Genomic DNA, 24875 nt, shown 5'->3' on the forward strand with positions numbered 1-24875 from the left:
AACAAAGTACAATGCTCATATCAATGTGGGTAGACTTCTAAAGGTACGAATCCCATTTTTATAAAATAATTTTCAAAAATATTCATTCATTTAGAATATAAATTAATATTTCAAATTCATTTACAATACATATATTAATATTTAACAATGACATTATTAAATTAAGATAAATAACATTTGTAATAATGAGTTAAAGTTGAAAGTAATTAAATGTAGTTATATTTGAAAATATTAAAATATTTAATGTGATATTAAAATGAGAATGTGGTTGAAGTGATATTAGAATAAGGATCTCTAAAATAGGTTTTTGGTTAAAATAGAGAAACCATGTATTCAAAAATGAGGACTTGTTAATTTTACTTGGAAAAGAGAGAAAATAAGGATATGAAAATGGTGAATAGTCATAGCATGACCCGGCCATAATGATTACGAAATTAATTAAAGGAACCATAATTAAGAATTGAAAACTACATAAAAATCAAAAACACTTCATTGCAAGAAAGAAAGGCATAATCTTGACGGTAAAGTAACCCTTTTTTACTATTATAACTCAATTGTTTGTTGGCCATGAAACCAACCTTTTCAATCCGTAGATACTTAAAAGTTCAAAGAAAAAACCAAGCATAATCATGAAAGTCAATTCACCAAAATATAAAAGCCATGTATAATGCAAGATTAGTTTAAACTAGTTCAACTTACCAAAAGATTATGAGATTTTGATTAATCAGATGCAATTATAAAATGAACAAGTGATTGTGGAGCGAAAGTGCTGACCTTTTGAAGTCCTTTTTTTTTTAATTTGTTTTTTTTTTTAATTTTCCTTTGCATATTACGTGGTCCGTACATAGTTGATAGCTACACTGCAAGTCACAGACTTGTCTTCATAAAGCCCACTTAGACCTTCCCATCCCCCCCTCCCTCTCTCTCTCTGGCCTCTCTATACAGCCAAGGAAGAAACTATACAGTTCTATGCACTTTGAAAAACCCATGCGGGGACTGATTTGTTTCATGTCTGTTTTAAGAGATTTAAGGGGTTCAATGGTGTTTTCATGGCTATAAGTGCATGCATTTGTTGGGGTTAGTACTCTTGATTCCCTCTCTCTTTTTCTTCTTCTCTTGGTGGGGGTTATGAACAATTTTGCTTTCTGCTGTTCAATTTGTATTGTGCCTAATGGTCTGTACTTCCATTATATGCTGTTTTACAAAGCAAGCAAGAGCGAACAAGATCTCTTTAGCTTAAACAATTTGTCACTCTAATTTTCTTATTGTTGCTGATGTGATATCACATCAATCAATGAGTGAGAAGCTTTTGTTGCTTATTTTAACTCCCAAATGCATCTGAATCCAGGTAACTTTTGTGTCTAAATAATGAATTTGTTAAGATTCTGGATTGATGAATGTTTTGCTGCATACTTTTGTGAAATTGGTTTTCTAATGTTAGGAGTTCAGAGTTACCCTTATGTGAGAGTGATAAATCTAGGACATTGGATCAAAGTGTAGTTGAGCTTGATGTGAATCTCATTTGGATCTCGCAGAGAATTGAATTGATGCTGTTAATCAGTTTTGATCTAAGACACACATCTGCAGCCTGAGAAACGATGCCAAACCAGCTATGGTTTGCACTGCTAATGATTTATCAGCATGGAAAGATTTCCCAAAAGGCCTCAGGGTCCTTCTTCTTGATGAGGACAGCACTTCGGCTGCCGAGATTAAGTCAAAACTAGAAGCTATGGACTATATTGGTACATATTTTGATTCTCCAGATTTGTTCTGCGCTTGTTTGATGCGGTTTTCTACTTCCTCAGATGGAAATTGAGGTTCTTTTGTCTTGTTTCACCTAATTTTGCAAGTATAAATGCTACCCAAAGCATGTAGTTGTGCCCCACTTCTTTACTTTGTGCCTTTATGTTATTTTGGTTCTACTATTGAGTTATGGTTCGTTCTACCATTGAGTTATGGTTCTGCCATTGAGTTATGTCCTGTAATGCTTTAGTAGATTATTCTTTCTGCCATCAGAAATCCTTCTCTGTGGTTCTAAGTCTCCTCTACGTGCTCATTACAGTTTTTACTTTCTGCAATGAGAAAGAAGCTCTGTCTGCAATTTCAAGCAAACAAGAAAGCTTCCATGTTGCCATTGTGGAGGTAATTATTGAAGCCTGAATGATATCTCATTTTCAAGAGTGTTACGGAATTAATTTACATGCATATCTAGAAGAATATTTCATGATTGTAAAACTTATGAGCCTCAAAACGGTCATATTCCAGTGAAATAAAGAACATGGCTACATATGCTTTACTTTTTTTTATGAGGCATTAGTCAAGCCATATCATTACTGTGATCATAATGACAGTCTATGTGTCTGTACAGGTGAGTACAAGCAATAGCGATGGGAGTTTCAAGTTTCTTGAAGCTGCCAAGGACTTGCCAACCATTAGTAAGTTCCGAAAGCTCACTAGTTCTTCTTATGACCAAGTTTTAGTGCATGAGAGTCTCTTCTTCAGTATTGAATATTTTTTTTTGGGAGGGGGAGGGGGGGTGGGGTTGAGTTGCTTTATTTTCTGTGATATTTGACTTAACGCAAACTAATTTTCTGCTTCAGTGACGTCAAACATTCATTGTCTAGGCACCATGATGAAGTGCATAGCGGTGAGACTTATTCTAACCTTTCAATTGTAACTTCAACACGACAATATGCATGAACACGAGATCTTAGATTTCGTTGTTCAGTACCTTCGGTTAAGATTTGACCTAGAATTATGCTCAAGTGCTGTCCAACATGGAGGCTTTCTCCCACACATTATAGTTATCAATGCATGCATTTGACTGGAAATTTTCAGCTTGGTGCAGTTGAATTTCTTGGGAAACCTCTCTCCGATGACAAACTAAAGAACATATGGCAGCATGTCGTTCATAAGGTCTGTTGGATTTTGCTAACTTTATGTGGGGACCTACTGCTAAATAATTTGTGCTTGTTGTGAGAAGACCACTTTATCATTTTGTTTGTCCTGAGCAGGCGTTCAATGCAAAGGGGAGTGTCATCTCAGAATCGCTAAAACCTGTCAAGCAGCCGGTGGTCTCTATGATGCAGCTTCAACTGGAGAATGGAGAAGCCAATGAAGATAGGTCAGAAAAAACAGTAGATGTGTCTCTGGAAAATGAAAATGAGCTAGAGCAGTCAGCTGAGAGCTTTAAGTATCCAGCTCCATTAACCCCACAATTAAAACAAGGAGGAAGATTTGTGGATGATGAGGATTGCCAAGATCAAACTAATAGCTTAATGAGAAAGGAGAACGGGGAGCAAGATGGGGAAATTAAATCTGTCGAAACTACTTGTGGAAATTCAGTGGTTGAAGAGACTCTAATTGTGAGCGAACCACAGAGTTCAGGAGAGATTGTGATCAAAGAGGAGACTGACTTGGCTGATGGTGCTAACAATGAGGGTAATCTGTGCCCAGACCTGCAAAATAAAGACAATCTTGACATTTCTAATGGAGGGACTGAAAGCTCTAGTAAAGCTACCCATAGTGTCTCTGGGATTAAGGCTAGCCGAAAGAAGATGAAGGTAATTCAGTTTTAGCTTCAGAAGATATCCTTGATTCTTCCTCTTGTCCTCAAAAGGGTGAAAGTTTTGATCGTTTTGGAAGTTTCCCCACTAGTAATATGTTTTCAGTAATTGAATGTGTTTTGTTTGTCAAATGTAGATTATATTCCAGTGAACTAGGTGCAAGTAGGACGTGCATACGTAATTGTTGTTGGTCACTTATGTTTGATTTCCAGGTAGACTGGACGCCAGAACTGCATAGAAAGTTTGTCGAAGCAGTGGAGCAGCTAGGTATAGATCAAGCGATACCCTCTCGAATTCTAGAGCTGATGAAAGTGGAAGGCTTGACAAGACATAATGTAGCAAGTCATCTCCAGGTCTGTTCTAAAACTAGTCTCATCATATTCCCATTCTTAAGAATGCATCATGCATGCCTCCTCATCATTTTTCTCCTCTTCTGCCTATTAAAGAACTCCAGATTTATTCATAGCTAATTAAATATTGCATCTACGTCATACAGAAATATCGAATACAAAGGAAGCACATCTTGCCGAAGGACGACGACCGGAGATGGCCACATCAAAAAGATCAAATGCAAAGAAATTACCGTTTCTATAAACCTATCATGGCTTTCCCAACATACCATTCTAATCCTGCTCTTCCGGCTGGTCCAGTTTTCCACGTGTGGGGAGCTCCTAATACTCACCCGGCACCTGTTCCAATGTGGGGTGGCTATCCCCCGTGGCCACCGACAGATAGTTGGCAGTGGGAGGCTTATCCTGGGGTAACATTTTATTCAAAGCGTCTGATATATATATATGAGATTTTTGTCTGGGCCAGTAGTCAGGATGGCCAATGTTTTTGGGTATCTGGGAAGTGTTTTTGAAGTGTAACTTCTGATATGCATTGTTTTTTATTTTCATGTTTCAGTTGCATGCTGACGCTTGGGGTTGCCCTGTGATGCCACCAACTCATACCCATTCTCCTTCCTTGCCTCATCAGGTGAGCAAGTTAATGTAGATCTTTGTTGAGAGTATTTGCACTGGGAATTTATTTTTTTTTGACTCTACTGTGGATGTCCATGCGTATGTTGATATGCTCCTTTTGAGTACTGAAATTGTTGGAAAATGCAGAATACATCTGGTTTTTACAATGCTGGTGCTGTCAATGGCTATGGCATGCCTCAAAATTCTTTCGAACATCACCCGGTAATTCAACACCCCTCTCAAAACACTATTTCTTGAATCTCATGTTGGAAATTTCCTATTTCACAGTGGATTAGTCTAGTTAATGTAAGTGGTCTGTAGTCATGAGGTAATAGGTTTTGCACGTGTGAGAAACGACCATGAAAGCACATTATTAATTTCCATGAATCCTTAATCTCAAATTGCAGGCCGAGGAAATAGTTGACGAGGCTGTGAAAGAGGCAATAAGCAAGCCATGGCTACCCCTGCCTTTAGGCCTAAAGCCTCCTTCCACTGAGTGTGTCCTGGCTGAGCTTTCCAGGCAAGGCATCTCCTCCATCCCTCCCAACATCAACAGCTCTAATTCTTGCTGATGTGGCATCACGACCTCCGGCCCCACTGAGTGACTCTGCTAATGACCCAAAGTAGAGGCACTTTCCTGCAACCAAGGCTCATTACCTGTCACCACCAACTTTTTTTTTTTCCCAATCGTTCCTGATTGGTTGAAATTGCCTATCTTTTGATATACCCTTGAAGGTTCTCACCAACCACAACCAGCACAAAATGGCCATTACAGGAACGGCTATAGAATCGGCCACGTAGTCGCATTGTCCACCCCATATGAACTCTGTGGTTGTAAATAGACCACACAGAGTTGAGATCGTTGAATGCGGGTTTCTGGGTGTTGGATAATTCTTCTTCTTGTCTTGATTAAGGAGGAGGTCGTAGTGGGACCATTGGTGGTGATGGGGCTAGACTACCATGGTGCATTGGTGCATGCTGCAGCTGCTCTGTGAATAAAGTTGAAACTAGCTAGTCTTGGTGGATAATGACTTGATCTCTATCTATAAATAAATTTAATGAAATTGATTCAGCAAGATCATGATTCATGACTCATGAATGAGTAGTCTACTTCATTGTTGTGAAATAATAGACTGAGAAAGGTGTATTTTTCTGGATCCAAATTAAAGCTTTTAAATTTATTCTGGGCAGTTGGCATTGTTGGAGTTAAAAAGTGTGTTATGTCAACCGTCCAAGGCAGAACCAACAAACAAGAATAAGTGGATCAACCTTGTATGTAAACTTCACATGAATGCGATGATGAACACTGAAAAAAGGCAAGTCTGGGTCTAGCTACTTACGTGTTCTATTTAATGTTTGAAATCGACCACTAGGTTGATCTGATCTATCTGCCCCTCTCCGGATAATACCAGGTTATGACCCTGAGGTGGGTTGGGTAGGTTTTGGACTCTTGACCTACAAAATGTGGAATCTATCCAATTACTCATCGGTTTTTTGATTGATAAATCTCGAATTACATGGAAGATTTACAATTCTTATAGACCAGTTGAGACTTAGGTTGAGATTCAGTGCGGGAAAATAACATAAGGTGATATTCGCACACGCTCTGGATTGAACAATGATTCATCTTGTAAATTGCGATAATAAATACATCTATGAGACTTCCATCTCTACGTGAGAACGACATGTTATTTGGTTTGGCATTTGAAGTACTCTGCTTCCCATAAAAAGTATGTCGACTTTGGTTTTGTTGGGTGTTTACCTTTCAAGGGAGTTATTATTGGTAAACAGTGGAGTATGGAATCTGAATGATGAAAGTGCACATTGAACAACGCAAAAAGGAAAATGGACAATTGGTGCTCATGATTTCAATAATGGATTCTCTCTCGGGAGAGCAAAAGCTGTGGGCTGTCTGTCATTGCCTAGCTTTTGAGGGGCCCAAACACTATTCAATTAGAAACAGACCTACTGGCTACTGGTGTGGTGTGGGTCACTGGGTAACAATTAGGGCCAACAAGAACAGCTATTTAACAAGATCTTGTCAAGAAATGAATTGAGAGTATTTTGGCTATCAGTAATGGCTTGTCTTTTGGTTTTACATTCTTGACTGGTAGTTGTTGCCTTTGACTTACTGTTGTGTCCTAACTCCAAACCTTAAGAGCATCTCCAATGTTGCATTTGTTTCAAGCACTCTATTTTATCTTGTAATTTAGCATTCACAGTGGGTATATTTGTGCCCGCACTCCAAACACATCAATTATTATGCAACTATCAATTTACAAGTATTGCATTCCAATACATCCATAATAGACACACTTGAGTCAACACTCCATACTTATTTTCTCCATCTTCTCTTTTTTATTTTTCATCACCTATCTCTTCATTATTCATGAACCAATAAACACTCCAAATATGGAGTAGCTACAAAATTTTCATATGTTTTGGAGTGTCAAAATGTGTCTATTGTAGACATACAGTACTAAATTATCAAGAAAGTATGATTTCAAGCAGAGCACTATTATGGATGCTCTTACACAGTAACACTTGCATTACAATAATCATAGCATATTTTTCCCGCCAATTTTGTAGTGGAACACTACCAAACATTCTCTGTTTCTTCTTTATTTTATTTATTTTAAAATACTTATAATTAAGCAGTTTGATGAATATATGGGTATATTAACAAAGTTTTAAAACTAAAACGGCAAGCCCCATACATCCACAGTATTTGTTTATTTGAGTACGATGATATATATCATGCTTTTTAGAGAGGGAAAATAAAAAAGAAATGCCTCTTATCTTTTTTCTTTTTTTTTCTCTTCATGCTTGGAAACAAATATGAACATTCATTGACCAAATAAAGATGAAAGGAGGAATGATTAACTAATCTGTATTACTATAATAATTGATTTGCTTTTGGCTTGACTTCATCACTTGATTAAAATTGTAAGTTTGGATTAATTTATGTAATTAATCAATAATCAATGCCGTCCTAGACGTATGTGTTTGCTAATATATGCTGCCCAATAATATTAATATATATGCTCAATAATACATATTTATATTCCATAGTTTACGCAAGAAAAAGAATATAACAATTAAAGCTAAAAACTCTGTCGTTTTAGTACTTCCAAAATTAAACAAATCGTGCCGGCCCCTCTTTGCCCTTCAAATTTACATTATGTTCCATAGTTTACGCAAAAAAGATGAGGGCAAATTTGTCATTAAAAATACACACGAATTGCCAATCGTCCTTCAGACTTCAGAGCGGAGCCAGATGAGGAAAGCTGTCCTCCATTTTTGAAATCATCTTCTTCTCTCTTGATTTTTCGAGAAAATTAAAATAGAGGCGCTCGCAATTTTCGATAACTGTAAGTTCTTCGCCTTTTACTTATTCATCACCTACTTCCGATCCAAGCAAGATATACTTCTGATATTATCGTGAAATTTTATTATTTTTATTTTTGGGAGTGGAATAATCGGTGCTAATTATAGTTGTGAATTGTTTCTGAAAGTGGATGGATTTGGTGGAATTTTTGTTGTAATACACGGGGAGGGAGTTGCAGATTCGGAATTTGAATATTTTAAGTGGCAGCACATACCTGTTGGTTATTGTCCCTTTTTGGCGTGCTGAGAAGATTTTGGTGAAAAGTAGAATAAGCTCGAATTTTGTGTTATTTTATTTTTGATGCATAGGATTCAAGGAAGCTAAATTCAAGTGGACGCATTAGGGGTAATTGAAATTTGTTTGCTTTGAACTTCCATTTTTCTAATGGGTAAAGTTTTTGGCTTAGCTGTATGCTACCTTCTTATGAATTTTATCAACCACCAAATGAGAACGTTCTTTGAAGTATTTCTCGACTTTATAATTTGTGTATCTTGAATGTTATTTCTGTGAAATTTTTTGATGATATAAGGGATTCATTTGTGGGTCAATGTGGGTTCGATTAATGTGATCTGACCACTTGTTGATGTAAGGAGAACTCATTTGGGTTTTGATTTGAAGGGATTGAAAGAATCATAGAGGATGGCTTGTAGAGGGTGCTTGGAGTGCCTTTTGAAGCTCCTGAACTTTTTGTTGACCCTTGTGGGTTTAGCCATGGTTGGTTATGGGATCTACTTGTTTGTTGAGTTCAAGAGAGCCAGTGATGATGCTGGTGGAGTTTCGCCTGTGAGCTATGATCAGGATTTAGTGCAGATTGGTCGGCCCATGCTTATGGCTGTGTCCTTGTCAGCTAATATTTTTGACAACTTGCCTAAAGCCTGGTATGACTGGTTGTAATTATGTACATTCCTTTTTATTTTGGTCTCTACAGCTGTTACCTGTTTTACGCATTAATAAAGTTCATAGTTTAATTCATCTGCTCTGTGTTTACGACCATTTTAAGTCATCTGAGACTTCCCTTGACTTTTGGAAATAATGAGAGGAGGGGGATGCTTTTAAAAAATAAAGTTAGGAAGCCATTTTTGTGAAGCTAGAAAGTAGGAGAGTTAGAAGGTTAAAACGTCTTTCTTTTTAAGTGTTTGTTTAGATTCCTAATGGGCATATATTTTCTTTTTTGACAGTTAATTATCCATGTTTACTGGTTTGATATAATATGGTATTGGATTCAGAAAATAATAGTTGAATATAACCTTCATCTTTGATTTTATGCTACATTCATTTCTATAGTTCCTTTTTTTTTTTTCATTTACTAGAGAAAATTTTGAAGTGGTAGAGTTGCAATGGTGCAACCTAAAGGTCACAGGTTCAATTCCAGGAACAACCTCTCTACATATTATGTGGGGGTAAGGTCTACGTATATCCAGCATGTCCCCAACCCTGCCCATTGCGGGAGTATTATGCACGAGAGTTGTTTACCTTTACTCGAGAAAAATTTGAACCTTTTTACTTTTTCCTATATTTCTATCACTTTTAGATGCATGTTACTGTTTAGAGAAGTAGCAGTAATCAACTGATTATACTGTCTTCACGTGGATCACTTTTAGATGCTTGTTTCCTTGATATTATCTTTAGACCATGCTTGAGCAAAGTTTAGACCTGAAGTTGCCAGTATGTTGCAAATAAATATCTTTTGGTACAATTTTGTCTATTGAGATAAGCATCCATGAATTTCAGGAGGGGATTTAACCTTTGTAATATCTTCTTTATGTGCTTCTCTAAATGACATGGACGCATTTAAGGTATGCTCACTTTGGACCCATCCCTATAGAGCAAATCCCAGATAGTAGTTTTCACCCATAAACCACTGACATTAGACTGTTAGTCAAACCCAAGGTGCAGCAGCTGCAATTTAATTCAACATTTTGAGTTTACTTCTGTCCGTAGAGTCCCTCAACTATCCCTTAACCCAAGACTGCCGCGGGATGATTTGCAGCAGGAATATTGGGTTGGATTGTATTTGATCCCTATACATTCTCAGCAGACAAGTTTTAGCAGCTTGATTGTTGTTATTGTCTATGATACCTGTATTTTGCTTCCTAATAATTATTATAGCATCAAAAATAGGGTTCCTATGTTGTTCTTTCATATGTGTTTTTCAACTACTAAGATCTAATCCTCACATTATTTTCCTTGGCAGGTTCATATACTTATTTATTGGTGTCGGAGCAGTTCTCTTTGTCATTTCTTGTTTTGGGTGTATTGGAGCTGTATCACGAAATGGATGCTGCTTGACATGTGTATCCTTATTAATGAAGTAATCTGTATGAGTGGCTTGCCCCTACACGTCACTGATATTATTGTGTACATCTGCATCATTTACATTTCCATTTTTATTTGTTACTTTTTTATTTCATGTTATATTGTCACAAATCACAATTGGTTCCCTTAAGTCTAGAAAAGTATTCGGTATTGGTCATATTACTAATATTGGTGGAGCTTGGATGTGCAGCTTTTATTTTCTTTGACAAGAGCTGGAAAGAAGTGAGTGTTTTTTTTATGATACTTTGAAGTTCAACTTGCATTTTTTGCTCATCTAATTTTTGTTATGATTTTCCTTTCCAGGATCTTCCAACGGACAAAACTGGATATTTTGACATGATATATGATTTCCTGAGAAAAAACTGGAAAATTGTGAAGTGGGTCGCTCTTGGGGTTGTAATTTTGGAGGTAAGCAAAACTCAATGTCATTGCTTTTTGTGATGTGAATTATGATTTTGGGTATACATACCTACAAACTTGGACGGTAAGGGCGGATCTCACTGGTGATAGTGTTGCCTTGTAACTGTATCGCTATGCAAGGTGTTCATAAGACGGCCTTAGGGAAAAGTAACATTTTCCTCCACAAATCATATTATGATTTTGGAGTGAGAAATTTTCTTTTTAACATTAAGGGCATATCTCAATCAGTAGTTCTTGTAAGCTTTATATGTATTTTTATACCTGACACAGCTACACATTCTTGTTATCTTTTTGAAAAAAGATCCACTCTTAGTTTGAATCTTATCTGGTTATTGACTATTTATTGTTGTCTTTAGTTGGTAATTGCAAGTCAGAGATTTTTTTTCTGTTTGTTCTCAAGTTTTGTGTATACACGCCACACGGACATTGCATTACTTATCCAAAAATAAAAGAAAGAAAAGCCAGGTCCCCATGCATTTTTTAAAAAGAAGTCATTACAATCAAGGCTAGTCTAGAGTCCATAAATTCTCGTACTTTGTAAGAGGTTTGACATTAAACATTGGCTGCCTAGTGTTGATCTTCATTTCTTTATCCTTTTTCCTTTCTTCATTCTCTTTGCTGTTGGATAATTTGGGTTATTATTCACTGGTACAGTATTCTCATGTTCAATGCTGCAATCCTTGTGTAGTTTTTAGCATCATTATTAAGAACAACATCAATCTGTCCCTAGCTTTTAGCTTCTTAGTCTTTTGAAAATCAAAAGCTTACCTATTTTACTTTTTAGTCACCTTATGACTTCCTCATATTACTTCTTAATCCTACTATCCCTGATTTCCATAACCCTATAAAGCCAAAAGCACCTCCAGGACAGAAATTTGAAATCCGTTCTTTTGGTATCGTTGTTGATATAAATTCTTCTATTCATATATTTCATTCTTCCAATCCAATTTTTGTCATGGCGTGTTACCGTTTTAAAAATGAGCCTACAGGATGGTTGTCAAACTTGATTGTAAAATTTTCAGGGCAAACCCCATGTATAACTATCTCCTTCACCTCTCTCTCTGCCTTCAATCCTCTCGTGTATCCTTGTGGATATAATAAATTTGTATGAGTGAGTTTATTTGATATAATTTAGATATATCTCCTTCCAGTTCCGGGTTTAAATCCTGGGTTTACTGCATACCTGTTATTCCCCAGACGCATGTTAATATGAATGAACATGGAATTGCAGGCTTTGATTTTCTTGTTAGCGCTTATGGTAAGGGCAGCAAATAGGCCAGCAGAGTACGACAGTGACGATGAACTCATTGCCCCGAGACAACAAATCCGGCAACCCTTGATCAACAGGTCAGCAGCGCCTGCAACTGGTGTACCTGTTGCTGGAACTGTTGACCAGCGTCCGAGCAGAAATGATGCTTGGAGTGCACGGATGAGGGAAAAGGTGTGAAATGCACTATATCAATTATCAAATTAAATATCTTCATTTCTGAATTTTCTAAATGTCTTTAGGTTGAGTGTCATTTAACTTGGGGTTCGTCATATTTTGACCTTTTTTCTGTACCAAATGACCTAACCATCTTATTATCGATTCACTATGCTGCCTTCTCCAACCCCGCCTACCTCCTCCTCTTTCTCACCCCAATTCTGTTCCAGTTATTTGATGACTTTTATCTGTCATAGTTTTTGTTCTAATAATGCTGCGATGTTTTGGTTTATCTATGCATGTAAACCAGTATGGGCTTGATACTTCAGAGTTCACATACAACCCATCAGAGTCACACAGGTTCCAGCAAGTGGCAACACAGCCAGCAGAGGAAAGGAGCCGTTGCACCATCATGTGACAAGAAGCAGTGTTTTGCTGAACCATGTGTGGACAGATTGCCTGCACAATAGTGTGATAGCTTCTAGTATATTCTCAGAAGACGATGGTTTTGCATCATGTTGAGCTTGTGTACAAAACACATTTTTCAGGATCTTTACTTGTTTCTCACCATACCTCCTCCTTATAAGAACAAACCTTCCAAGCAATTCCATTTTGTGTGAAATCCTGCTGTAATATTAGGCGGCTCTGGTGGATTTTCTAGTGAGCTTAAGCATACATTTTTTGGCAAGTTTGTGCAGATGTCCTGATGTGTTGTCATGGCAAACTGTGTTGCTCCTGTTAGGTTTGTGGTTCTGCATGGTTCATCATATTATCGTCATGCATGATTTACCCAGCACATTTTACTGCATGAACTTTGTGATTACGCAATCTATCAGAAAACACTCATTATACATCTCCTTGGCTCTATGTGATTCTTCTTCTGAAGCTAAGATCTGGAATTTCCATTAAAATTGATGGTGGAAAAGCTATGAGCTTATGTAGTGTCCAGGTGGGACTCTCTTAAGGTTCTGTGGAAGTGTGTGCTTATCCCAGCTCCTTTTTTGGGTGGATAGTATGCAGATGAAAAAGAATGACCATTGAACAGTAATAGGGACCAATTGCAGTTTAAAGTTGAATCCATCTCCAAAGATTATTTGCTTTGCTTTCTTTGATATCTTAATACAGTAGGTTGGCTCTATGAGTGGATGTCATTTTCACTCTTGTGGTTTCTCTCTCACTCTCTAGGCTCTCTATGGTCCAGATAGCAGACTTGCATGGCAAATTGGACTGTTGTCTTTTAATTTTTCCATGGCTTTGCCTTTTGAGAAGGACAGTTTTGTTGGGGTTTAATACAAGTACATTTGTGCGTTGTTTTTGAATCTTTCGGTTGTTGATGACCAATGAATTATGTGATGATTGTAGTGGGTTTTTTTTTTCTTTGTTTTTTTCCTCCTGCCACTTCTTTTCCTATATATATATATATATATATTTTTTTTTTATCGACAATTGTCCAGCCCAATATATGCTCACTGAACAGTTGTGTCAATTCGAAATTCGGACTACCAACCCAGTTCGTTTCATGTTGGTGACATAAAAGATCGGGTGAAGTTCCTATAAAAAAATAACGTTGAAATTGTTGGGCATGAGAATTGAAATTGTCGTCTTTTATGCTTTAATGACAAACCCCATCCATTGACACCAATTGTAGTGTAGTTTTTTTGGATTGGTCATTTTCTAATGATTTCAGCTTACAAAAATCTAAATCAACACGAGTAGTAGAATACACCTGCCTCTACCACATGGAAGAATTATTTTTAAGTTGTTGAAGGGATTGGATTGTTGATTATAAAAGAACATTGATGATACATTTCCTTATAATAGTATAGTCTGTTCTTAAAGAACTTGGTCCATTCGTGCAAAGGAATTGAAATACTCCATATGTTTGTAGTGTCCTTGGTGGGAAATAAGACACAGTCCCACTCCCTCCCCAAGTTGTGCATGGAATGTGTTAAGTATCACATCAGAAAAAGATGTGGGATTCTTACACTTCATAAGATCAAGCCTTCCCTCATTACATCAACAATGTTTTTTCCTAACCCAAGTGAATTGAGCTTTGACCCATAGGCTTCAGCATGTAGTAACTGGGCTAAGGAAGAACAAAGTCGTGCGGATCCGATGTATTCTCGAAAATTGGATAATTCAAAGCGAATAATATTATTGATGTGTATGGGTTATACATGTGTGCAATATTATTGGTGTATATAGGACGCTAGGTGGATTTCCAACATAATGAGAAGTTAGCTACTTCAAAAACACAAGTCAATGCATGCTTACCATCTATATATTCCTTTGAATTTGAAGTGCTCAACAGCTGTAGTTTACTTGTAATGATCGGTGCATGTGTCTCCTCTTAAATCTCAATCGAGTTAACAGAATATTGTGTAACAACCTCCAGTTTTTCAATGACCCACACCTACGTGCTCTTGTCACTTCCTACATCCATCACCATATGGAAAATCCTTGGCTTAATTAAAGAGGAAACCAATGATGTAACATCTCTTCAAATGGTGTAGAGAATGTGAACAATAGCTTGAGTTGACTGAGATGGTGAACTTGAGCAGTAGCTCTATAACATAAGTGAGAGGTCGTGAGTTCAAGTTTCATGAGAGTGTTTTCATTTATCGCAATTTACAAGATGAGTTATTTCTCAGCTCAACGTGTGCGAATGTCACCCTATGTTATCTTCTCGCATTGGGTCTCAGCCCAACGTGTGTGTAAAGTTCCACATCGTTAAAAGATGTGGTGACAATGTCCTTTATAAGGGCTAAGCCCACCCCTTATCTACAACAAGGCATTTTCCTAGGTTTTAGTGAGTTGGGCCTAGCCCACTTACTTAGGCCTAAGGAGAAACAAAGTCGTACGGACCGAATGTATTCACAGAAACCGAACAACTCAAAGCAGACAATATTATTAATGCGTATAGGGTATGGATTTACAACAGTGTGTGAATGTCATCTTATGTTATCTTCTCACATTGGGTCTCGACTCAGGTCTCAACTTGTCTATAGGGATCACCCGGTCTTTCATGTGACTATAGATTTACTAGTCAATTGTTCAATGGACAGCTGGTGGGTTCCACGTTACCCAAAAAAAAGTGTAAGGAATATATGCTGTTATATCATCTAAGTCTTCATGCATATGGGATCATTTTGCTGCCTTCATGCATTGCCATGTAATTCATGCTTATCGCTATTATTTTAGTCTTAAAAGTAGTTGGTTTTTTTTTATTTACTTTACATACAACTTGATATATTTGTCGATCCAATGAAAGCAAATGCTAACATAAAGATAAGACTTTGCTTTCACTTGAAAGGCTACAAAATATATTGAAGTCAACATGGACAAAGATACTCCTATACAGTATTCTTGGAATTCTTGAACCAAGCGTTGTAGTAATATTTTTTTTTTTTGAGAGAAATACGAACTTCTATTCAAATAACGCAGCACCATACATAGAGGAGTAGACTCCTCGATTACAAGATAAAAATAAAAACACTCCTACTACATCAAGGATAAAGGATTGACTCAGGACAACAACAAATGCCACAAACAGGCTAAAATAGAGTTTAAACTCGTTTGAAGAGGCAGGCAGGGGCCTGAAAGCAGCAAAAGCACGATTAAGGATTGCCTTGAAACCTCGCCAGAGAATGGAGCATGTACTGTAGTCTTGAGACATATTCTTTACAACCTGATGCAGAGTAGTCAAAAGACGAACGTCGTCGTCGCCGTCGCCGCCGCCAGATAAAGCCTCACGTTGTCCAAGAAAATCAGATCTGGACGAGAGAGGAGCCAAACCACCATATCGGTGGACGAAACCCTTAGATCTGAAGGAAAATCCATCAGATCTAGAGGGACAAACACAGAACAAAGGAAAACAGACTAAAATTTAAAAAGTAGAGTTGGAGGTGGAGAAAAGTGATTGTGGAGGTGAAGGTGGGTATCGAGGTGGTTAGAGAAAGGGAGTGGGGGTGGTTGGGGGTGGGTGTGGAGGTGAGTGGGGGAGGAGGAGGAGAGACCTCTCCTCCTCCACGGCTGCACTTTTGCTGGAGTAGTTGAGAGAGTTTAGAGAGAGAGAGTTTAGAGAGAGAGTTTGTAGTAATATTAGTTCTACTACATATGTATTTGACCTTTTTTTGACAAGACATATGTATTTGACCTTCATAGTTACATTAAGGTTGTATTTGGAACTTCGTATAGAATAGTATAATTTTTATATCCAATGTATAATTTAATCCTTGTATCTGTTGAAGTATAATTTCATCATATCCGGTGCTTGGAAATAATATGATATTAGGTTTGTATAGTATAAGATTTGTGGTAATATGTATGGATTACCCCCAATTAAAGTGAGAGTGAAGATCTTTTTTATCATTTGACATGTTATTTCTTATACTAAGCGCTCCGTATAAAATAAAAACGAGTTGTAGGTGTTTTAATATTATACGGTCGACATCGTATAAGAACCACTTTTGTATAAAGTTATACTATCCTGAATATTTTAAAAATCGTCCAAATACCAGATAAGTTCATTAAAAGATAATTTTACATCATACGGAGTCTCATTCACTCATCCAAACGGAGCCTAAAGAAAGATGAATATAAGTTTCAGTTGTAGCACACTGTTTTAAGTCTCACATGTTCTAAATCAATGGTGAAAACACGTCTTTATTATATATCCTTACTTTTTTGTTTTTATAGGAGAATTCATATATATATATATATATATATATATATATCTTTATGAGAATGACTTTGTACCTAACCTTAGTTATCCGAATAAAAAAAGAATGATACCCAACTTCTTTTTTTCTCTTGGTGTAATATACACACACATATATATATATATATTATAAAAGGTGATTGAAAAATTAGATCCACAAATTCATTTCTTGTTTAAACCAGGCACTTGACTCAAAACCAAATTTGGCTTATGAATCATGCACTATTTATCAACTTGTGCTAAAGCTAACAAAACAAAGAACCCAACAATGGAAGTACACACTTCAAGCTGTTGTTGGTGCCACAAGACAACAATACATCACTGATACAACTTGCCAACTTGACATGGCCTACCCCAAACCCAAAGTCAAACACACATTTTCTCTCTACACTAATTTTTTTAGGATGAATTTGTGTTTAATTTCCAAAATTCTAATAAGCTGTTAATTAATTTTGTGTTAAGTTAATTGCCCCCATTTTTCGACTAAAAATTGATTATGGAGACAATAATTGTTGAAAATGAATCATGCCTTTCTCATTTTGTATTGTTCTTAGGCTTGAAAAACCAAGCATAAACACATCAAAGATATTGTCCGCTTTGGGTCACGAGCCCACAAAAATTTGTTTTTCATGGGTGTTAAGCTCAGAAAACGCATCCTTAAGGACTAGCACAACGACTGCACTAGGTCTACACAGAATGATATTGTACTCTTTGGTCACTTGACTACTTTTGGCTCCTGAACCTATATAAAGGCTTTATTTATACGCGTCATATTGTCTGAGAGGTGTAAGGTCTTTACTTATATATAACTCGGTTAGGTTTTGCCAATCCGATGTGAGATGTTAGTCTTCACACTCATAAATCATAATTGATTTTGCTATATATTAGTCTTTTCTTATATATAATTTCAGAGTATTTGTGCAACCAGAACAAATTTGGTAGGTGTAATTACACAAGATATTTAGATATATTTTATCATAACTTGACAAGTGTTTATGCAAACAAGCTCGGGTTTAGGGTCTAATTACATATTAGGCATACGATATTTGAGCACAAATATATTTTTTCTTGCTTTCCCCTAATTAGAAAAAGAAAAACCATTTTTGCTACAATCTTTTACTATTGCAGTCTGTTTCTCCTTTCTTTCTTAAAGTTTAATAATTTGCATGGATATTATGGAAAGGCCTCTATAATTAAATAACCTCAAAAATTCTCTCCCAAGTCCCAACTAATAAATATTTTTCCAGACAAAAAAAAATGCTAATAAATATTTTTTAATAGGAGAAAAAACAAGTAAAGGAGCACAAGAGTCAAGAGTAAACATTTGGGGAATTTATTCCAGTTGAAAAGAAAAAAAACAACCCAGAAGAGTTTACATCCTCCACATAGAGTGCGCTTAACCATTTTTGTGGTCCCTCTATGGATGAGTTCTTGGGTTTGAATCTTAACTACAAATGGAAAAGAAAATTGTGCCAGTTGATCTTTATAAACACATATATGAACCGTCCTTCCAATGGCCTCACAGCTGTACTTAATCTGATTACATTTGTTTACTCCTGTAATTATCTCTTTGACTTGAACTTGTATATTTTTTTAGTGTCAAACCCATGTTTGATTAACGGGGTTGTTACATGTCTCTACCAAGTGGGTGTGGCTGTATGGGTGGATGGGAAAATTTTTGGCTTTGATGGTAAGGTCAGCCTTCAATGCTTTAGTTAATCAGCAGCTATATCTTGGCATTTTTATAAGCATGCTTGCTGGTCTTAATCAGTGTTAATAATGTGTGCTGTGGGTTGTTAATCATTATTTATCAGTCCTTTTTTTTTTGTCTTTAAGATTTGTGGTGGGGATTGATTTCTACTTGTTGGGTTACTTTGATTAGGTTTTGATTTGGAGGTTATGAAGTGAATTCTGGTCAGACTGCAATTGGGTTTTTCTTTAACCATGTAATTATTGACTTCTGGGTTCATTGTATTCTTGGCAGTTTTGGCATTTTGCAATTGAATTGTTCATTTTTGTTTACTTTTGATGAGAACGTGTTCTTTTTAACTCTGCCTTCATTGGCTGTAGCAGCAATAAGTAATTTTAGGAGGATGTTCTAGGTTTTACTGTCATGAAAATGACGTTTTTTTTTAAAAATTTTATGTGAAAATTGTAGGGGATTTCCTTAAATTTTCAATAATATCTCGCTAATCTGTTTCTTTTATTAGAATATTGTGACGTTGAAGGAGAACCATTGAGTAATTCTTTTCTCTGCAAGTTGGGTTGTGGCTTGTGGGTGTTCTGTCCCTTCTATTTGGTCATGGTATAAAATTTCATTTAGTTTGGCATCAAATAGGCCTACCTTTAGATCGTCCTTTTATTATAAACGTCTGCCAGTCTTCTATTTGAATATTAATATGCTACAATAGTGACAATCTGATGCTCGTGTCTGCATCCTTATTTAAGAACTTGTGGTGAAAATTTGATATTAGAACCTGCGTCCAGTATTTAAGGGCAAGTTGTTTGTAGGAGTAGGACTTCCACTTTTGAATAGTTGGTCTTGAAACAATGAGAACAAGAAGAGGAAAGCGCTCTGAGGTATGTTCCAGTGCTTCTTGATGCTTGAATCTGATTCTGGCGATGTAGGCGTGGTTATATACCTTATTTGTTTGGATGATTTGAATGGGTGCAGGCATTTTGGCCCTCAATTGTGATGAAAAAATGGTTAAATATAAAACCCAAGGTTTCTGATTTTAGTGAAGATGAGATTGATCCAGAAACTGAAAGCGAGGATGATGGTGAGACTTCAGCATGCTTCAGTAATAATGTTTTTTTCTAAATACTTTCAATGCCTGATGATGTTCTTTGGACTTTTATCCAGCTTGCTCTATTAAAGATGCAAAAGTGCATATGGGTGAGGATCATGGCCATAAGATACAGGGGAACCATGCTACATACCGAGCTCAAAATTCAGGCAATACTTGTTCTCTTTATCTGTGGTCTAAATTTGTTAGGATGAATTGCTCTTCATAGATGTTCACGTCTTATGATGCCGTTGATGATATCTTTGCTATCACTCTGTGATGGTTTCTTTCAAACCCAATTCATTTAAAACTCGTTGTCTCTCAGTGCCGCATAGTTTAAATTATCGAAGTTTTCCACAAGTTCATCTATGTTGTAATCCTAATTTCCTATTCTATGATGGCTGTTGTTAGCAATCCAATATCTTTGCTCGTAGAGGAAGCATGATTCATTGTCTGACTAACTTTTGTGCTATAATCAGTATGGACCTTGGATCATAATTCATACGTTTCCGTGTTTCAGTAGAGTCTAGGAAAAGGAAAGAGTAAAACATGATAGTTCACATCATCTTTCTTTCCTCATAATCTTAGGAGACACAAAGGAGCCTGAGAAGTTTCTAGTCATTTATCTTAGATTTTCAAACTGTATCACAGTATCTAATCCTGTTATGCATTCTTAATATTAATCATTTTATGGCTGTGATATTTTTGGTGGTACAGAAGCACCTTCTAAAGGCTATCAGGTGAGGCACAGGAGAGGAAAATCAGAAACTCTGCGTGCCCAGTATATAAATACTAAGGATGTGAGGTTTGGATTTGCTCTGCTTATGCTGTTTAGCGCTGTAGCTAGACTTATTATTTTATTGCTTGGGTTCTAACTCAGAATTATTCTGGCTCGTGGTTATCTGTAGAGTAACAATAGGCACTTGGAATGTTGCTGGAGTGCTTCCACATGAAGATCTTGAGATTGATGATTGGCTTTGTACAAAAGAACCATCTGATATGTACATCATTGGGTGAGTACATCCCCTTGGTTTTGGAGGATTTTGCAGTATCCTTGAGTTTCATGTTTGGTACGTTGATGCAATATTTGGAGAAAATGATGTTTTTTTGTCTGTTGTGTTGTTCATGTTTAAAGCCTCAAAAATCTACCCTGGGGTCGTATAAGAACCTAGATTGTGTGCATCTCTTTTTTTTTTGGCCTCAAAAATCTATGTGGCTTGCTGTTCTGCGCCAAGAGGATAAATTCGGAGTACTAGATTGCTTTTTTAACCACTTTTCTAGTTTGGATAAGTTTATGTTCCAATACATGTAGGTACTTTTATCTTGGTTTGATTGTTCATGGGTTTGGTTCCTATAGTTTCAATATAGTATATTGGCTTAAATTAATGGGAACTGCATCCGGATGTGCCTTGAGATTCATATATGAGATATTTGAAGAATTTCCACATTGTGAAGTCAAGTTCTCGTTAGGGTTCCAACGGTTTTATGTTTAGAAAATGTTCATTATACATAGAAAAGGGACATCTTGACTTTTATAAATCTCTAGTGGCCCCCTGATGCACTGATGATTTGGAGCATTCTTTTGTTATTCTTAATGCCATTAACGTGTTAGTATCTCTTTCTCTATCTACAATCATCGTTTTTGGCTCAGTGACTGATCAAATTATTGGACTACTGATAAGGTTAATCGTTTGTAAAACTCATCTTAAGGTGGTGTTTACATATGCTTTCTACAGGTTTCAAGAGGTCGTTCCTTTGAATGCTGGAAATGTATTTGGAGCGGAGGACAACAGGCCTATTCTGAAATGGGAGGCAATTATTCGACGAACTCTCAACAAATCTTTACAACCAGAAAGCAAACACAAATGTTTCAGTGCCCCACCCTCTCCAGTGTTAAGGACTTCCTCTGTTGCTGATGCACTTGAAGATGAGGTTGATCCTCTGTCATTAGAGATTCTGAGTGAGAACTATATGGAAACTTCTTATGGTGGTGATTCGGCGACACAAGGATTAAATGAAGCAGTTGGTATTGGAGAAAATTTTCTCTTGAAAAGAATGTTTGGAATTGAATGTGATAGCAGATTAGACTGGCCTGAACTACCATTGGATGCAACCCCTCCAGTTACCTCTTCCAATTTCAAAATGCGGAGAGTATTAAGTAGTAATGCAAGAATGGGCTTGAGTTGGGCAGAAAATTCTCTAATATTTAGCCCCCAAAATGTTTCGTTGAATGCCAGTCGATTGAAAAGATCACATCACAGCTCTGGAGATCTGCGCTCAATGTGGACAGAGCAGCAAGAGAGGCCCGAAGTCCTCAATTCTCAGCCTGAAGTTCTCGATTCTCTCTCTGATGTGTCTGATGATATATCTGAAGGGGAGGATGATCGTTTTGAAATTCCAAAGGAACAATATGACAGTGAAGATATTAGAACTAGGGTGAAGTCACGTCCTAAATATGTGCGAATTGTTAGCAAGCAGATGGTAGGAATATACCTATCAATTTGGGTGCGCAAAAGGTTAAGGAGACATATAAACAATGTGAAAGTCTCTCCAGTTGGAGTTGGTCTCATGGGCTACATGGGAAACAAGGTACTGTCTGCTCTTTGATGCCAGAGTTAAAGAGCCTACTCGGCAAATAAATTGCATTCCAACGCAACCATAAAAAAGATAAAAAGAAAAATTATTAGTTACAGCTGGGAGATAGCAATAATTACAGTGTAATAGAAAATACCATATGCATATAATGATGTGTATTAGAATTTGCTTACGTCTAGATTGCAGGATATCTAAAGTAGAAGTTTGCAAATGCAGGGATCTGTTTCTGTTAGCATGACTCTTTTCCAGTCAAGGTTGTGCTTTGTCTGTTCACACTTGACATCTGGTCAGAAGGATGGAACTGAACAGAGACGTAATGCTGATGTATATGAGATAATAAGACGTACCCGTTTCTCATCTATCATTGATGCAGAGCAAGCACAGACAATTCCATCTCATGAGTAAGCATTATGTTGAATTTAAATTTATGTTCTCCTAGTCACTGATTGCTGACTTTTTTTTCTCCAGTTTTTAAGTTTCTTACCCTTGAGTGCAAATTTTAGGAAATCCTGTTAATTATTCTCTGTGAATGTGGTTTCTGATCATGGATGCTTGTGTAAACAGCCAGATATTCTGGTTTGGAGATCTGAATTATCGTCTCAATATGTTGGACGCCCAAATTAGGAAGCTTGTTGCTCTGAAAAAGTGGGATGAACTGATCAACAATGACCAGGTTAGAATCAGCATACTAAATATTAGTTGCTTGACACGTTCAAAATTTTCAGTTTTGTTGGTCCTTGGCCTTGTCATGCAATATTTGATATTTCTCTGCAAATGACTTATTCGTTCACTGGCATTTTACGCTGGAGCATACGTGTCCTGATCCGCCGTAATAAAATGCATTTCGTCATTACGTTTTTCTGAATCAGGGATAATATGGTTTCCAACATTGTGTATTTACTGCCCGTGGATGGATCTTTCTGCATACAGTGCTTCTTTTTGGCATTCTTTTTTTTTTTTTTTTTTTTGCTCTACTAATGGTGGTCTCTATCTTTTCTTTGTTTTGTAAATTTTCTATCCCAGAATGGAATCATGCTTCTTTTTTTTTGATGAAATTAGTGTTAAAATATCGTCACCTTATGTGGCAGCTAAGCAAAGAACTTCGGAGTGGGCATGTATTTGATGGATGGAAAGAGGGAGTGATAGACTTTCCTCCCACTTACAAGTATGAGAAAAACTCTGATAGATATGTCGGTGAGAACCCTAAGGAAGGAGAGAAGAAGAGATCTCCAGCGTGGTAAGTATTCAAAGGAGGACAACAAATGACATCTGGTTTTGAAGAAAGATAGTAGTATGGAGAAATGTTAAAATAGATAGGACAGTGGACCCCTGGGTTCAAGTATTGATTGCTGTATTTTAGATTTTTTTTTGTTTCATCACTAAATCATTGGATTGATACGTCTTGTGTTGTCATAATTTCGTGCTAAGTTATGTAGTTGATCATTTGCAGGTGTGATCGAATTCTCTGGTTAGGGAAAGGAATAAAACAACATTCGTACAAGCCTACAGAAATAAGGCTCTCAGATCACCGCCCTGTTAGCTCCGTATTCGCGGTTGAAGTTGAAGTATTAGATAATCGGAAGTTGCAAAAGGCACTCAATGTCAACAGTTCAGCTGTACATCCTGAGATTTTCCTTGATGAAGATGGGGACATATAACCTTAAGCTAACACCAGGTAATTGAACTAAAATTATAACGACTCTCTGAATATCGTTGTGACTATGTGTACAATGCATAAATCTGATATCTGAACTGCTAAAACTCTTAGTACAGTTAGAACGTCATTACTGGATTTGCAATGATACGGCATTATTAAAGCAAGCTTACTCACATAACTTTATCGCATTTATCTTTCCCGGTTACTGCATTATTTACCTTGAAAGTTTGGGAATTGGGACCAACTCCAAAGATTCAACATGATGGTGATGTTACATGATAAGCAAAGGGGAATGATCAATTAAAATTGTTTTAATCCTTGTGTGGATGAGCCTTGCATGAAAACCTTTTTCAATAAAAAGCTTCTTCAGTAACTTATAATCAGAACCAAGTTCTCTTCACATTTTACTTTTTTCGTTCATTAGAAGTTTGAGAAATTCTTGAGTTTAATATGTAAAAAGAAATTTGAGTGTGAGATATTCTCAGTTTGAAGGTTTCTACTTTAAAAACCAGGATTTGGGTGTGTGATGGTCAAATTCATGTTGCATGCCTCTAATAGAGTGGGATTTTCTATTAACAGGTCATTTTAACAAAGTTGAAAGATTGGCGTCTTTTTTTGACAAACGGGGGGTATGTCGATGCTGCACTTCTACTCCAGTAATGACCATGCTCAGCATGCAAGGGATGTGTGGAGTTTGCTCTTGGTTTTCCAGGAAAAATGCAAGAACAGGAAGTAGTTTGTGTGAGTGTTTTGAGTCAATATATACAGAAACAAAATCTAACCCAGTATGATAGAATAGACACAGAATTGTTTGTGTTGGTGGATTGATGTATAGAGCTCAATCAATAGATTTATGCTTTCTATGAACCTTGAACAATAGTGAGACCCCCATGGTTAACTTGAGTTTTGTTCTTTGGTTTCCTTGCCTTGCAAGTCTATGATAAACGTTGTTACCGTCTAGGATCTTCTTTTTTTTTTCCCCGGATTTTGTAGTCATTCTATGTCTTTTTAAAAGGTCATACGTTTAAGATAAACTCCAGAT

The 24875-nt window shown here is 36.7% G+C and overlaps 3 protein-coding genes across 6 annotated transcripts; all 3 read left to right on the plus strand.

Annotated features, from left to right (window-relative positions):
• The first annotated feature begins 915 nt into the window (after positions 1–915).
• Positions 916–5707, plus strand: LOC119981427 (two-component response regulator-like APRR2). Of its 3 annotated transcripts, none has more exons than XM_038824527.1 (12): positions 916–1077; positions 1536–1742; positions 2063–2142; positions 2369–2435; positions 2601–2647; positions 2839–2916; positions 3015–3563; positions 3779–3919; positions 4063–4326; positions 4473–4544; positions 4676–4750; positions 4936–5100. In XM_038824527.1, exons 2-12 carry the CDS (start codon positions 1613–1615, stop codon positions 5098–5100), a joined length of 1668 nt encoding a protein of 555 aa, XP_038680455.1. In that variant the 5' UTR covers positions 916–1077; positions 1536–1612. The 3 variants fall into 3 exon arrangements, with proteins under 3 accessions (XP_038680455.1, XP_038680456.1, XP_038680454.1); XM_038824528.1 differs by lacking the exon at positions 916–1077 and adding an exon at positions 1124–1348; XM_038824526.1 differs by lacking the exon at positions 916–1077 and having other exon boundaries at positions 1613–1742; positions 4936–5707.
• Positions 5708–7742: 2035 nt separating this feature from the next.
• On the plus strand, positions 7743–12820 carry LOC119980288 (tobamovirus multiplication protein 2A). The gene is made up of 7 exons (XM_038822926.1): positions 7743–7899; positions 8535–8794; positions 10111–10210; positions 10374–10454; positions 10536–10640; positions 11884–12093; positions 12386–12820. Exons 2-7 carry the CDS (start codon positions 8556–8558, stop codon positions 12491–12493), a joined length of 843 nt encoding a protein of 280 aa, XP_038678854.1. The 5' UTR covers positions 7743–7899; positions 8535–8555; the 3' UTR covers positions 12494–12820.
• A 5590-nt stretch (positions 12821–18410) lies between these two features.
• On the plus strand, positions 18411–24793 carry LOC119981382 (type I inositol polyphosphate 5-phosphatase 2-like). Of its 2 annotated transcripts, none has more exons than XM_038824473.1 (12): positions 18411–18485; positions 19307–19375; positions 19470–19575; positions 19659–19751; positions 20299–20386; positions 20490–20594; positions 21318–22170; positions 22393–22577; positions 22741–22849; positions 23265–23413; positions 23627–23851; positions 24413–24793. In XM_038824473.1, exons 2-11 carry the CDS (start codon positions 19346–19348, stop codon positions 23832–23834), a joined length of 1926 nt encoding a protein of 641 aa, XP_038680401.1. In that variant the 5' UTR covers positions 18411–18485; positions 19307–19345; the 3' UTR covers positions 23835–23851; positions 24413–24793. The 2 variants fall into 2 exon arrangements, with proteins under 2 accessions (XP_038680401.1, XP_038680400.1); XM_038824472.1 differs by lacking the exon at positions 18411–18485 and adding an exon at positions 18900–19100.
• The last annotated feature ends 82 nt before the right edge of the window (positions 24794–24875 follow it).

The sequence above is a fragment of the Tripterygium wilfordii genome, chromosome 16, assembly GCF_013401445.1.
Source record: "Tripterygium wilfordii isolate XIE 37 chromosome 16, ASM1340144v1, whole genome shotgun sequence".
Taxonomy (NCBI): Eukaryota; Viridiplantae; Streptophyta; class Magnoliopsida; order Celastrales; family Celastraceae; genus Tripterygium; species Tripterygium wilfordii.

Excerpts from the sequence above, each read along its gene's own strand:
- LOC119981427 (XM_038824527.1), top strand. The coding sequence starts at position 1,613 with ATGGTTTGCACTGCTAATGATTTATCAGCATGGAAAGATTTCCCAAAA. Across the intron at positions 2,436-2,600 it reads CAAGGACTTGCCAACCATTA|TGACGTCAAACATTCATTGT; the intron begins GTAAGTTCCGAA and ends TTTCTGCTTCAG. Across the intron at positions 2,648-2,838 it reads CCATGATGAAGTGCATAGCG|CTTGGTGCAGTTGAATTTCT; the intron begins GTGAGACTTATT and ends GGAAATTTTCAG.
- LOC119980288 (XM_038822926.1), top strand. The coding sequence starts at position 8,556 with ATGGCTTGTAGAGGGTGCTTGGAGTGCCTTTTGAAGCTCCTGAACTTT. Across the intron at positions 10,641-11,883 it reads TTGGGGTTGTAATTTTGGAG|GCTTTGATTTTCTTGTTAGC; the intron begins GTAAGCAAAACT and ends ATGGAATTGCAG. Across the intron at positions 12,094-12,385 it reads GTGCACGGATGAGGGAAAAG|TATGGGCTTGATACTTCAGA; the intron begins GTGTGAAATGCA and ends CATGTAAACCAG.
- LOC119981382 (XM_038824473.1), top strand. The coding sequence starts at position 19,346 with ATGAGAACAAGAAGAGGAAAGCGCTCTGAG. Across the intron at positions 19,376-19,469 it reads GAAGAGGAAAGCGCTCTGAG|GCATTTTGGCCCTCAATTGT; the intron begins GTATGTTCCAGT and ends GAATGGGTGCAG. Across the intron at positions 20,595-21,317 it reads TCTGATATGTACATCATTGG|GTTTCAAGAGGTCGTTCCTT; the intron begins GTGAGTACATCC and ends TGCTTTCTACAG.